Raw genomic sequence first — 13,651 nt, forward strand, 5'->3', positions numbered from 1 at the left:
ATAGTACTATACATCATCATCCTATGTATAATATTATATTTTTTTTTTCTGTAAATCCGTCAATGTTTCATTCATAAATTTATTTGTCATTGTAACTATTTTGGTCAATTATCTCTTATTCTTCATAAAGAATATATTGGGGTGTTGGTCTAGGATAATAAAATTTTGTTTGCATTGGCTTCCTAGCAAAATTTTTTAATTTGTTAATTTCCTCCGTTAGTTCTCCTTTGTAATCTTGGGAATTTACGCCATTATTTAGAGTATTTAATTTTAGAGTTTTAAATTTTTGGTCCAGTAATTTTTCTAATTTTCCTATAAATTTTTAAATTAAAACCTACTATATTATTATAATAATAATAGCAATACTGATATACTTTTCAATTTTAAATTATATATATAATATAAGTTAAGTAATTTGTTGAATCTAAACCTTTTATTTTCTTAAAATCTAATGGTTGAAATTAATTGATTAGATCTAACGATTAATATTTAATAAAAAAAGATCCAACGATCAATATTTGATAAAAAAAGATAAGGACAATCATTAAAATAAGAAAAAATATATATTAAGTAAGGGTATAATGATCATTTTATAAAAAAATAAATGCCGTTAGTTAAATTTAATGGAGAGGGGTGATTGAGTTACGTTTAAGAAATATAGGGGGGTTTTTAGCCTATTTTTAAAACGGAAAGAAATTTTTAGCCTAATTTTTAAAATATAGGGGGGTTTTATACATTTTAGCCTAAAAAATAGTCATAATAAGTACTCAAGCAAATGTAACAATGGAGTTTAATGCCTCATTTACGAAGAATAAGGGGCAAAAACCCAATATTACGAAATTTAGGGGCAAAATTTGTAATATTGCCAATAATCAAAACACCTCTCTGAAAGCCCTTTTTTCCATTTCTGAACTACTATTGAGCACTCGCAAAGTAAAGAAACTCAATTCACGTCCTTGCATGTCTTGATTTTGATTGGAAAGGCTCTGATGGATTCATCAAATCAAGACACTCATCCGCACATTTCTGATCAACTCAACAACCCTCTCCAATTCACCATTCATGTTCCCGATTCTTCAAGCCCTAGTGGAAATGGTCTTCAAAACCCTAACTTGAATCCGAATTTTGGGGAAAACCCTGTTGCAGATGCCAAAACAGTCCATGATCACTTCCGTTCGGTGCAAGTTCCTAAAGGAAAAAGGTGCGGTCGGCCCCGAAATCCTGTGTCTTCTTTAAACCAGGTACGGAAGATATTCCCCATGTCCTTTAATAATGGATTGAGTAATCTAGGGGTTTCGTCAGTAGCTTCTACTTCAGGACAGGTTAGCAAGACCCAGATGGAAAATTCAAGTAATTTAATCACGAAAAGACATGGGTCTGGTTCAAATTCTGGTAATGTGCCCAAGAAAATTGTGGATGACATGTCGGATGAGATAATCGTGATTAATAAGGAGGCCACAGCTGAGGCCTTAATTGCATTAACGGCGGGGTTCCCAGCCGATTCGCTTACCGAGGAGGAAATAGATTATGGGGTCGTGTCTGTGGTAGGCGGAATTGAGCAGGTTAATTACATCTTGATTAGAAATCATATAATTACAAGGTGGCGTGAAAATGTGTCAAACTGGGTAACAAAGGAGATGTTTTTGGATATTGTTCCGAAGCATTGTTGGGGACTTTTGGACACTGCTTACAGTTACTTGGTTTCACATGGGTATATTAACTTTGGGGTAGCGTCTGCAATAAAAGAGAGGACTTTGGTGGAACCGAAACAGTCGAGTGTGATTGTAATTGGGGCTGGGCTTGCAGGTTTGGCTGCTGCAAGGCAGTTGATGGCTTTCGGGTTTAAGGTGACAGTTGTGGAGGGGAGGAAGCGTGCTGGAGGGAGAGTGTATACAAAGAAGCTGGAATACAAGAATAGGTTTGCCGCTGTGGATTTGGGAGGAAGTGTGTTAACAGGTACTTTGGGCAATCCACTTGGGATTTTGGCTCGGCAGTTGTCATTTACACTTCATAAGGTGAGAGATAAGTGTCCCCTTTACCGAGTCGATGGGAAACCGGTGGACCCTGATTTGGATCGGAGAGTGGAGACTTCTTTTAATCAACTATTGGATATATTAAGTAAAATCAGGCTGTCAATGGGAGAGGTTTCGCAGGATGTATCTCTTGGGGCTGCATTGGAGACATTTCGCGAGGCCTTCAATGAGGAGGAGATGAATTTGTTCAATTGGCATCTTGCAAACTTGGAATATGCTAATGCAAGTTTGCTTTCAAAGCTTTCACTTGCATTTTGGGATCAAGATGATCCATATGATATGGGAGGGGACCACTGCTTCTTGCCTGGTGGAAATGGAAGACTGGTGCAAGCATTAGTGGAGAATGTCCCTATTCATTATGAGAAAACCGTCCAGTCGATTCGTTATGGTAGTGATAGGGTGCAGGTTTCTGTTGAGGGGGGGCAGATTTACGAGGGTGATATGGTTCTTTGCACAGTTCCTCTGGGTGTTCTGAAAAATGGTTCTATCAAGTTCATCCCTGAGTTGCCTCAGAGGAAGCTTGATGCTATAAATAGGTTGGGATTTGGCTTGTTAAATAAGGTTGCCTTGCTCTTTCCATATGCATTTTGGGGAACTGATCTTGATACATTTGGCCATCTCTCTGATCATCCTAGCTACCGTGGGGAGTTCTTTCTCTTTTACAGCTATGCAACTGTAGCTGGTGGTCCGCTTTTGATTGCTTTAGTTGCAGGAGAAGCAGCTTACAGGTTTGAGATCATGGATCCTACTGAAGCTGTGAGAAGGGTGCTTCGGATTCTTAGAGGTTCAAATTCCTTGACTTTCTTTACTCTTTATCTTAATGTTCATGATCATTATTTTCCTTTTGGAAAATTTAATGTGTCTTTTAATTGCATGCTTATCTACGAGATAATAGTGCGTTCAATCTGATTTGTAGATTGCATGCATGCTCATGGAAGCAAAAATTTCATATGCTTCTTATTGTTTTATATGCTCTATATTGTGATGCATTTAGTTTCATCTATTCTTTCATTCTGCTTCTAATGATGTTGGCACTTGCATTGACCTGGTCAAGGTCCTTGGTTACTTGTTGATATGGAGTCATGCTCCTGAAGTTTAATTTTATTGTTTGATACGCTGTGGTGGATTTTCAGGAAATACTGATCATCTAACTTTGGCCCACTAAGATTTTATATTTTCTTACCTTGTGCTTCCAATTAATAACAGTGTGGTAAATCATGGTGTACAAAATTACAGATGTCAGATGGACATCCTCTTAGGATTTCCGTAGAAGGCAACCGGATAAGAAAACTAAAGAAATGATTGATGTTTTGGACATAGTTTACTGGTGAAGCAAAAATATGATGCTTCAGGAGTTATACATTCACTAATGTAGTATAATAAAACTCTTAACTTGTGAGCTGGTCTAACTTGATATCTAGCCTCTGTGATACAGGTATTTATGAACCACAAGGCATTGAAGTCCCAGATCCTGTCCAAACTGTCTGTACAAGATGGGGCAGTGACCCCTTAAGTTGCGGGTCTTACTCTAATGTTGCAGTTGGGGCATCAGGAGATGACTATGACATTTTAGCAGAAAATGTGGGAGATGGGAGACTCTTCTTTGCTGGTGAGGCTACAAATAGGCGCTACCCAGCAACGATGCATGGTGCTTTGCTTAGTGGGTTCAGAGAAGCTGCCAACATGGCTAATTATGCTAGAGTTAGAGCCTCGAAGTCAAAACTCGAGAAAAACCCATCTCAAAATGCACATACTTGTGCTTCTATTCTTGCAGATTTATTCAGGCAGCCTGATCTGGAATTTGGCAGCTTTGCTGTACTTTTTGGTAGAAAGAATGCTGATTCAATGGCAATTTTGAGGGTGACGTTTGGCGGACACCGAAAGAAGCCGGATCAGCAATATTCTAATAAGTTACTTTTTGAGCAGCTTCAATCTCATTTTAATCAGCAACAAGAGTTTCATGTTTATACGCTGTTATCTAAGGCACAAGCCCTTGAGCTGAGAGAGGTGAGAGGGGGTGATGAGGGTCGGCTTAATTATCTCTGCGAGAAGGTTGGAGTGAAGCTGGTGGGTAGAAAGGGTTTGGGGCCATCTGCAGATTCTGTAATTGCTTCAATTAAGGCTCAGAGGAGCAGCCGCAGCCAGAAGTCTTCATCATCTGGTAGGTGGTCTTAACTTAATTGTGCATAAATGTAAGCCTAAGCATAAGCCTATGCATCAGCCAAAGCATAAGTTTGTGCATTGCATGGGTTAGGCTGATTTTTCTTGAACTAGTTGCTTAGGCCATGTGAATTATATTATGGTAAAGATGCTATGAATTTTCCTTTGTGTTTGATTAGAAAGATTTTTGTGTATTACATATTTGTGGAATGGGTTATGTTAAATGGAAATTGCGTTCTTAAATAACAAAAGATGGAGGTGGCAGTCTTAATCATTCTATTTCATCACATGTTTGGGAATATATAGAATGCAAAAAAGTCAAAGGGGTTTATGTGTTTAAGAGAATTATACAAGATGTTGTTCAGGTGAACCTGGCTCTCTGTATCTAGTAAAAACCTTGAAGAATGATTGGAAGGTGGTTGATGTGTTCTAACTAAGTTGGTAGAGTAAGTTAATGTACCACTGGGAATGATGTGGGATGTGAAAAACGAGATGCTGGATGTGATCCTGTGGTAATCCCTCTTATGGTCCAGGTGATAGTGAGGTGTCCTAAATATTGAGTATCAATTAGGGGCTACTAATGTGAATGATTCAGAGATATTTATACTTTATGTTTGTGTAAAGGTGGTTCTTAGCTTGTTCATGATGTGTAAAATGAGCATAAATGTGTTGGGGAAATCTCCATACCTTGTGGCTGTCAAGGTTACTTTACTGCACTACAACTGAAACACTAGGTGACCTGATGTAAAAGTAGTTTCGTCAATGTCCCTAACTTGAGTATTTCAGAAGTACAGTGAACGAATGCATGGTTGTAGCGAGACCAATATCTAAAATATTTTTTTTTTTCTTATTGCACTTCCCTTGTATGCAAATGCAATTCTTGGATATTTTTCTGTATGTTCAATGTCTAATTGATATGTTAAGAAACTTAGCATATCAAGTTTACACTTGCATCATTAAACTGGACAGGTTGGCTGAGATGTTGATTGCCCATTAGCAATTTATAGACAGTTCTTTGAGAGAGTAGTTGCATTCTAATGACTTTATGTGTCAATTACTCCTCTATTACCAACCAAATAACCAAAGGTGACTTACACATGGCACAGAAAGGTGTTTCAAAGTGTGGCGTCATTCCTAGTATTAATACTATTTTAAGTGACTAAGTGTGTTGCAAAAGGATATAAGGTGATCTTTTGGTTGGGCATGATGCTGTCTTTGGATAGCATTTAAGCAGTTCCTCAATGTGGTTAGACAAATGGGTAGTGGTCAAAGTATAAGAAAAGGTTATGAAAAGGTCAAATTAAGGTTCTGAAAGATTTTATATGATATAAAACATCAGCTATCAGAATTATTGACAATTCATTGAAAATGAAATCTAAATGAGTGAACCAAGCTTTTGCAAAAGACGGTTTATCATCCTTTATGATTAACTGAGAGTTCTTGAAGAATAGTAACTTAAACTGTTCTCTGTCCCGCTCACATTACGTACAAGGTAAGTACTGCAAGCCTATCTATGGAACTGTATAAAAAAGCCTTAGTGTTTCTATATAAAAGAATGTATAATGATTCCTGCTAATATTCTCTTCCATCAATTGAATAGTTACTAATTATTAGATGTCATTTCTTCTTACTGATCCGAATGAAGATTTATAGATGTGCCCCCCCCACCCCCCCTTTTTCTGCTCTTAAGAGACAAAGCTATTCTGGTGACTCATCTGAAATGGGACAGAATAAAGTAATAAAGCAGTTAGGAACTTATATGTGACGAATTATACTGTAAATATGGAAGTACATAGTTTTTGGAATTATTATCTATATATACTGCAAGCTTTAACATCTTGTTTCATTGGTTTAATGAAAGTTAGTGATAGTCAGGCTCACATATAAATGGAAAAGAAGCTAAGAGATCTTGCTAATGCTTGAAGGTAATGTTCAAGTGTTAGGAAAAAGGAGAGGATAAAATTTGGTCAGAATTATACAGAGCTCTTAAGCGTAACTCTACGCTACTGCCTCGTTCAGTAATATTACCTCTAGCCTCCATCCCATGATCTTCGTGTAGTAACCTTTTGAATAGTTTCGGTGCAATAGAACTCCTCTGATTTCTGTTTCACTAATGAAGTTACTTTGGATACTATATGTGGGTATAAAGAAAACCTAGCTGTTTAATTCAGTATTTAGGAAAGCTTCAGATTTACAATTTAACTCTTAATGTCGCTGCATTTCTACAGAAACAAACGATTAGATACCAGTAAAGTAGATAATATCTGTCAAATGGAAAAGGAGGTATTCAATAAATGAAAATCTTAAAGTCTAACTTTTGCTCATTATTATATTATCAATCAATACATCTTCACAACCACTTTAAACCTGTAATTGATTTTTGTACCATGGTTTCTCTTTCTATGATTGAAATCATTGAATAAACTACATTATCAATAGAGACCTTGATATCATAAAAATATGCTCGTGTTTCAATGAAATTACATCCCTTGGATTCGCTAAGCGAATGCTTTAAAAAAAAATTAGGCCTGCCTGAGAAGGCGCTCTCACCCTAGTGATGGGTCATAATCTTGATTTGGTGAATACTCGATTTGGAGGATGTGATCCTTGAATGGCTGAAGAAAGATGGACTTCCAGAAAACCATCCATGATTTATGAGGCATCCAAATATGTTTTATCCTTTATTTGATATATAAGAGAATTTTTAATCCGAGTTTGCTCTTGGAAAGTGGAATCTTCTATTATGTATGAGGTAAAAAGTAACTGAGTTAAATAATACAAATGGAGGGGTTAAATCTTTTTCAAACTTCAATAGCAATAGGTGCATTAACTGAATTATTGTCTCAAGAAAGGTGTATTATTTGTTGTGAAGGTGATAGAGAACTAGAGTTACAGGTACTGTTCAACATTGGGAGGACTGCCTGACTTGATAAAAACTTATGAAACAAGAGAACAATCAGAAACTGGAATTAATATGAGTAGAACATAAGAATATTACATGCATTATCAGAAATTTTTTCATTTTCTCAGCTGAAAAAATGAGGAACCAGAAGCTGTTGAAAACAGGGTCCATTTAGGATTACTTTTTCTGTAGGATAATGTATATGCTATGTTTTTCTGTATGTGGAAGGGCACTCAAGTAGAATTGAAGCTAATGATTTGTCCTCTTTCCTTAAGGTGTACCGAAGTCGAAAGCAGCTTCCGCGAATCAAAAGCTAATTAGGTATGAGCAGAAATCTGCATTAATTTTAATTTCTATAACTTTGGGTTTCATAATCTCATGCATCAATTTGTTACTTTTTCTTACGCAGAAAGGCTAAAATTATACGCAACTGCAGCAGATCTTCCATTCCAAGCACAATTATAGAAAGCAAAGTCGGCAGCAACGGTGTCAATTTGGAGCCCAGAGCACTGGTCAGTAGTAACAGCTTGAGTCGTCCGGGTTCAGATATTGGGGTAAGAGTATCTAGCAGTAACAGGGACGTGCCTCCTTCCAATTCACATAATAGTGTCGTCTTTGTGAGTCATATTGGATGTTCTATTCCACAGAATTTGGGCCATGATAATGGCTCCACATCTTCTTTTGGTCCTAATGTTGCGTCAACAGCATCAGACAGCAACAAAAGCCTGGCTCCTGTGGATTCCAATGTTGGTATGACGACGCTCGGTAACATGCCAAGTTCTTACCCTCAGAAGTTTCTCGCTAGCAGCTCGACTGCTGCAAGTTCAAATAGTTTGGGGAACGCATTAAGCATTACCAACACCCAGTCTCTACCACATGTAGATGTTCATAGGGATTTGTTGGGTGATACAAGTGGTTCTAATACTCAGAACTTTGTTAGCAGAAATGACTCAGCTGCTCCTCCAAGTTCTGAAATGGGAGCTATAACAGTGAGCAGTAATAGCAACCAGGCACCCTCAAATTCAAATATTGGTAGCTTTAATATTCATACCCCTATTGGGGACATTTCTGATAGTATCAGTTGTATATCTAATCAAGAAAATATATTTGAAGATATAATGAATGAACTGCTTCCCCAATCCGGCTCAAGCTCTGGTGCCTGGCAACTCACAGGAAAGCTGTAGGAATCTGAAATTGTATGAAGGCTGTTTTTGTCTGGTAAATTTTACATTGCCCTTTCAATAGCTTTATTTTATCTGTTGTTGATGTACTCATGGGTAGTAAAGCCAGTTTATACTTTTTTGGTGGTTTCCTTTTTGTCAAATATTCTGCTATATTAACCTTCAATCTCTTAATCTGCATCTTATTGAGACCAGAGACCAGCACAATGACATATTTGGCCTCTCCAGATTTGCTACGGCTTGGATAGTGAATGCAGTAGTTTAAGATCAGATGAAACTCATCTGGTATGTTGAATATTCTACATATTGATGCAATCTGGCGCTTAGCAGTTAGTATATGGGAAATGGGAAACTTTTAGCGAGTGGAAAGTCATAAAATAAATTCATTTTGCTAGATTGTACTCTGAACAATGAATACTTTGCCGAATGGTTTTCAAAATTCAAATATTTCAATATTTTTTAGTGCATGGGTAGAAGCCTGGACTCACCTGTGCTACACGTGGTAGCTGATCTTATATTTTTTCACATCATGCAGCAAGTAAAGAATAAAGTCTAACTCGTTGTATGGATTCTTGGTACATATATGAATGTAGGAGATAGTACTTCGAGAAGTTTCCTTTGTCCGTAATTGATTTGGATAAAAGGTTTTTTCATTGTCTTCTTTTTCTCAATCGTGATTTTGATAACTACTCTCATCCTTTTGCTTTTATTACCTAATCTTTTTTCTCCAGTCTGTGCTGCACTTGATGATATTATACTATGTTGATATGAGACTCATTACATTGCAGTGGATTCTTTGATTTTTGTTGAGACTTGTGAATGGATTTGTCTCGCAGATTATGGCTAAGTCAAGGAGACCTCCAGAGAGTACTTATGTGAAGCTGATCAGACTGAAATTTTTCGAGGATTAAATCTGGTTATCCACGAGTTCAGTCTTACCCATCCTGCTAAACATCGTGCCATCTGAAGAGTTATTTATGGCTTATCTGATATCCGGATCATGTTCTTTAGCAGTTCTCTATGGACTTAGCCAATGATCTGCACTTCTACTTGGGTGTACTTTTGTGAATAGCTGGAATTATCAGCAGTGGTGATGGGATGGGGTTTTCAGTTTGGTTGCTTTCATGATCAAGAAGTATCCAAACGGCTCGATGTATAGTGCCATAGCTTGGCTGGAACTCAGAAAATTTGGTGTGTGGTTCTTAAGTCTTCAGCGTAGACGAGCACACTTGTACATAATAGTTGTCATCTAACCATATATAATAGCATAGATTTCATGTATAACTTTCTCCAAAGTTTTGTGTTTTACACCTTTATTCATTCGTCCCTCATTTCATGTCTTGGAAAGTGGACTTCTTGTCGCATGAAATGTCCCTGACATTTGATCTCCTCTGTTACAAGTTGCAATCAGATGGCTTCATCCTTGCTCCTACTTGAGGCTGCATCATGCAGACTGCATTCTTGAATCTTCCCTGGCAAATTTTGACTTGTAATATGATTAGATTAAAAGATGGTTTATCCCGAATTTACTCAATGTATTTTCTTCTTGATCCTGCTCTCTTCAGTATGATTCAAGTTACCCAGTGTTCTGCATTGATTAGTAAACACAAATGTTTGCAGAACATATAGGCGCTTGCAATTTGTTTTACCTTCTACTCCACCGTGGTCTGGATCTTGCTAGTTCTAGGAACTTGGAAATGGAATATATTCCATGGGGGCAAAAATATGCTCCTTTTGCATCTGCTTTGACATATTGCCTTGGTCATTTGATGTACTGATATTGTTATATGAAGTTATGATTTGATGATGTTTACATGTTTTGCCCATCATAGAACTCAAAGCAACATCTATTATGAGAGAATAGCGATCGTAGTTAGACAAGAATGTAAGAAAAATATTTCTTTTGGGTTAATCTGCAGAAAGATACAATTGGGTAAACTTTGATTACTATGATCTCAAATAAAAAATTTACATGGTAATATAAGTAATGATTTTTACCATTATTTCCTTGTCTAAGATTGAACAAACTTATTCAGCTGGTCATCCTTAACCTACGCACCAGGGCAACTTGCATTTGCTTTTAAAGTTTTCCTCTTATCTTTACCCTGGGGATCGCAAGAGAGAACAAGGAGTGTTTAGGAAGAACAAGAATGCTTGAGATAACGCCACAAACCAACTGCAGATCTTTATTAGAAGGTACATACACCAAGATTGAAGTAATTATGGCAACCGGAAAAAAAAAAGGAATTATGGACTAAGTAAACACTTCTCTTTCCAATCCTCTCTTTCTCATGATACAAAGGTTCACGTGTCATTTACAGAAAATTGGTTATCATGGAACCAGGTCCAGTCGAGTTGAAGCTCATCTGGCAATATTTTTTCCTGCACGATCCTTGTCGTTGCCTGTCTCTCCTAACCATTCTTCCAGTTTTGCTTCTTGATCAGCCTTAAACTCATCGTAGTTCTCGTATAGGGAGAAAAATTGTTGATGAGACATACTTTTACTAAGTTGGGATTCTTCTTGGAGTTCTCTTCCCACTTCACTTGACAATGGCAAATCTTCTGTCTCTGCCTCTGGTGTAGGTGGAGTAGGACCACCAATTGCACTCAGGAATGGAGGAGCATGATCAGAGGAAACGTTCTCGCCTTTTGATTGATATGCTTCTCTTGGTTCTACTTCAGGCCACTTGAAACTGTTAGCTGTTTGCTTTGCTGATTTCAAAACACTGGATAGGTAACCAGTACTCTTATCATTATCCTGCCGTGAATGAACTGCATTACGACCCCATGTGGCTGGGGACCAGGAGCTCGTTCGTCCAAGAAAGCCTGTTCTGGAGTTATATATTAATCCTCTTTTTGGTTGTGTTGAGGATATGACGGAAAGGGATCTCTTAATTTCTCCAATCATTTCATCAGCAATTGGTAAGCCGCATTCTTTCATTGATCTCACCATTGTAATAGAATCCTCAAGATCTTCTGTGTGCAAGGTTGTCTCATGGGATTTTTCAACAACATTATTCTTAAGATTGATAACGTTTGGCGCTGCGTTCTGGGTGTGCTGCTGAATATAGAAAAGCCCCACAGAGGGTTCGTTTGCCACAAATTTAATCATGTCTGCCAAATCTTCAGATATTTCCACGAAACCATCAACCGTGGAAAAATCATTCATCTTTTTGAAGGGAACTGGCTCCTCATCACTGGATAAACCAATGGAAAAAATGTGTTTCAATTACAAGGACAAAAGAAAGCAAGAGATCGAAATGTTTTCAGGTAAATCTCTGCATAGGACAACACTCTTGAAATACAAGAAATCACTATAGTAATATCAATTTTTATATTCTAAGAAAACAGGGCAAATTCATTGGAAAAAAAGAGTTAGAAAGTTGGAGAAGTTTAAGAAATGTGCTAGATAAAAAGTCAAAAGCTCACATGTCCATCGTTACTGGCATTTCACATATTGCACAAACAAATTGGCTTTCCACTGATGAGAGTAATAATTAACAGGGAGTGGCATAAACAGAAGCCTTATGTAACCTTTTTTTCCTGTGATGAGATTTATGGATTAATATATCAAAGTTGAGGAACATAAGGAAGCAAATAAGGATATCCAAAAGGTGGATCAATGTGTTGGCCCAAAGGAAGACATATATGTCCTGTTGTTCAGAAGCTCAAGCGGTACTCTACTTTCACTGTCAAAACATGCGAAACAAAGTCTGGTACCATGTGAACCTGGATAAGAATTGGAAATATTTTCCGGGAATGCATTGTATTGTCTTAACAACTCCAGATGATCCCATGATATTTTATATATGAAATTCGGCAATACATAGAGCGAGGAACTGGACATCACCTAAAAGCAGTATTCAATTTTATTTCTTTCAACCAACCGAACACTATCTCCCCAGAAAGAAAATACACTCTTGCTGAACAGTCTTGTAAGATCAAAACGAGGAAGTAAAACAGTTTGAAGTACATCTTACTTGAACATAGATCACACATCCAGCAATAAGCTAATCTTGCAGAATTATGCCCACTCTAGCGCAAAACAAGATACCTGCAAAGCCAACTCAGAAAGAAGTCCTTAGCTAGCATTCTGGTACTTATTTCCAAACAAAAACTTCACAATCAACACTCAAAGTTCACGGATTTCAAAGTCTTTTGGGCTACATTTGGATTGAATGATTTGGAATTGAACGGAGGGTTTGGATAAAGGATTTCACATGAATGAATTTGATAAAAGATAGTTTAAAATTAGAACTAAAGGATTTGATAAGGATTAGAATCCATCAATCATGTGAACTTGCAGAATAACACAACATACTCCTTTTCCATTTTCCAAATGAAAATCTAATAACTCTCTAATTCTTTTCTCAAGTAAAGAGATCAAACACATTATTGCTATAAGTAACAATGAGTCAATAATCATCAATCATCAAATTCAAAACCAACTATCAATAACCGAAGTAGACGAATAACCATAAATATGGTCTGATTGAAAACACTTTGAGAAAGAATTTGGCCCTTGGATTTCAAAACTCCAAAGAAACTAAAAAAAATAAAATAAAAAGAAAAGTTCAGTTCCAATAACAGATATCCAATATCAAGAGCCCTTATTCATACAGTCAAAGTCAAAGCTTCTCACATTCTTGAATAATTACCCTGATTTACCAACCCTACCAAGTGTTTTAATTTCAGTGAGATTTTTATCTACACAAAGAAACTTAAAAAATAAAACAAAATTATTTTTATGCTGATTCAATCAGGGCCAGAAAAAGCTAATCCCATATTTCTCAATAATCTTTCACAACAATTATGAATCGCAAAATCAAAACAAGCCAACCCATCAAAATTCAGTGGAAACCCATCTCTCAAAAGACAATCTTCAGCTCATCACATATCAACAAAGGAATCAAGAAGCACAGAAAAATACACAATTGCGGAAAAGGGAAGTGGAACAAATTAAAACTTCAGGGGCGAAAGAGTCGCGAGAACTTACAGATACTCTATCCAGCTGAAATGGGTTGTCTTGTGTAGTCCATTTCCATGGATTTGTTATATACTGAATTTTCCTTTTCTGTATTTTGATGTGATGTCAATATTTGCAGCTTTTGATTTTGTCCCTTTTTGTTTGAGACGACTTCTCTTTTTAGGAGAGAGGTGTTTGTGTTTATCTTAGAACTCGAAATGCTATTGCCAGAGGAATCTTTCTGGTAGGACTGATTTGCCCTTGTGATTTTCATTCAGATAAATTTTTGAACATACTCATTCACATTTTGTCAAATTTAAAATGCAGTCCTATTAAATTGAGAAACACAATTACCACTACTTGAGAATGGTTCCATCTTAAATGTTACTCCACCATGTAGGGTTATAAT

General features: G+C 36.8%; 2 protein-coding genes across 4 annotated transcripts; one reads left to right on the forward strand and one right to left on the reverse strand.

Annotated features, from left to right (window-relative positions):
* The first annotated feature begins 896 nt into the window (after positions 1–896).
* On the forward strand, positions 897–9,826 carry FLD (protein FLOWERING locus D-like protein). Of its 3 annotated transcripts, XM_011096215.3 has the most exons (7): positions 897–2,817; positions 3,469–4,194; positions 7,371–7,416; positions 7,505–7,649; positions 7,743–8,313; positions 8,472–8,561; positions 9,113–9,826. In XM_011096215.3, the coding sequence occupies exons 1-5, from the start codon at positions 990–992 to the stop codon at positions 8,277–8,279; spliced, it is 3,282 nt and encodes a 1,093-aa protein (XP_011094517.1). In that variant the 5' UTR covers positions 897–989; the 3' UTR covers positions 8,280–8,313; positions 8,472–8,561; positions 9,113–9,826. The 3 variants fall into 3 exon arrangements, with proteins under 3 accessions (XP_011094517.1, XP_011094516.1, XP_020553397.1); XM_020697738.2 differs by having other exon boundaries at positions 898–2,817; positions 7,505–8,313; XM_011096214.3 differs by lacking the exon at positions 8,472–8,561 and having other exon boundaries at positions 7,505–8,313.
* A 610-nt stretch (positions 9,827–10,436) lies between these two features.
* LOC105174188 (MEF2BNB-like protein) lies at positions 10,437–13,426 on the reverse strand. Its single transcript, XM_011096211.3, has 3 exons — positions 13,273–13,426; positions 12,257–12,330; positions 10,437–11,473 (listed from the first exon to the last, which is right to left on the reverse strand). The coding sequence occupies exons 2-3, from the start codon at positions 12,262–12,264 to the stop codon at positions 10,639–10,641; spliced, it is 843 nt and encodes a 280-aa protein (XP_011094513.1). The 5' UTR covers positions 12,265–12,330; positions 13,273–13,426; the 3' UTR covers positions 10,437–10,638.
* Positions 13,427–13,651: the final 225 nt, after the last annotated feature.

This window comes from Sesamum indicum, linkage group LG4, assembly GCF_026168435.1.
Source record: "Sesamum indicum cultivar Baizhima isolate 11 linkage group LG4, ASM2616843v1, whole genome shotgun sequence".
Taxonomy (NCBI): domain Eukaryota; kingdom Viridiplantae; phylum Streptophyta; class Magnoliopsida; order Lamiales; family Pedaliaceae; genus Sesamum; species Sesamum indicum.

Coding starts and splice junctions, on each gene's coding strand:
- FLD (XM_011096214.3), top strand. CDS start 990: ATGGATTCATCAAATCAAGACACTCATCCGCACATTTCTGATCAACTC. Junction 2,818..3,468: donor GGTGCTTCGGATTCTTAGAG/GTTCAAATTCCT, acceptor TCTGTGATACAG/GTATTTATGAACCACAAGGC. Junction 4,195..7,370: donor CCAGAAGTCTTCATCATCTG/GTAGGTGGTCTT, acceptor TCTTTCCTTAAG/GTGTACCGAAGTCGAAAGCA.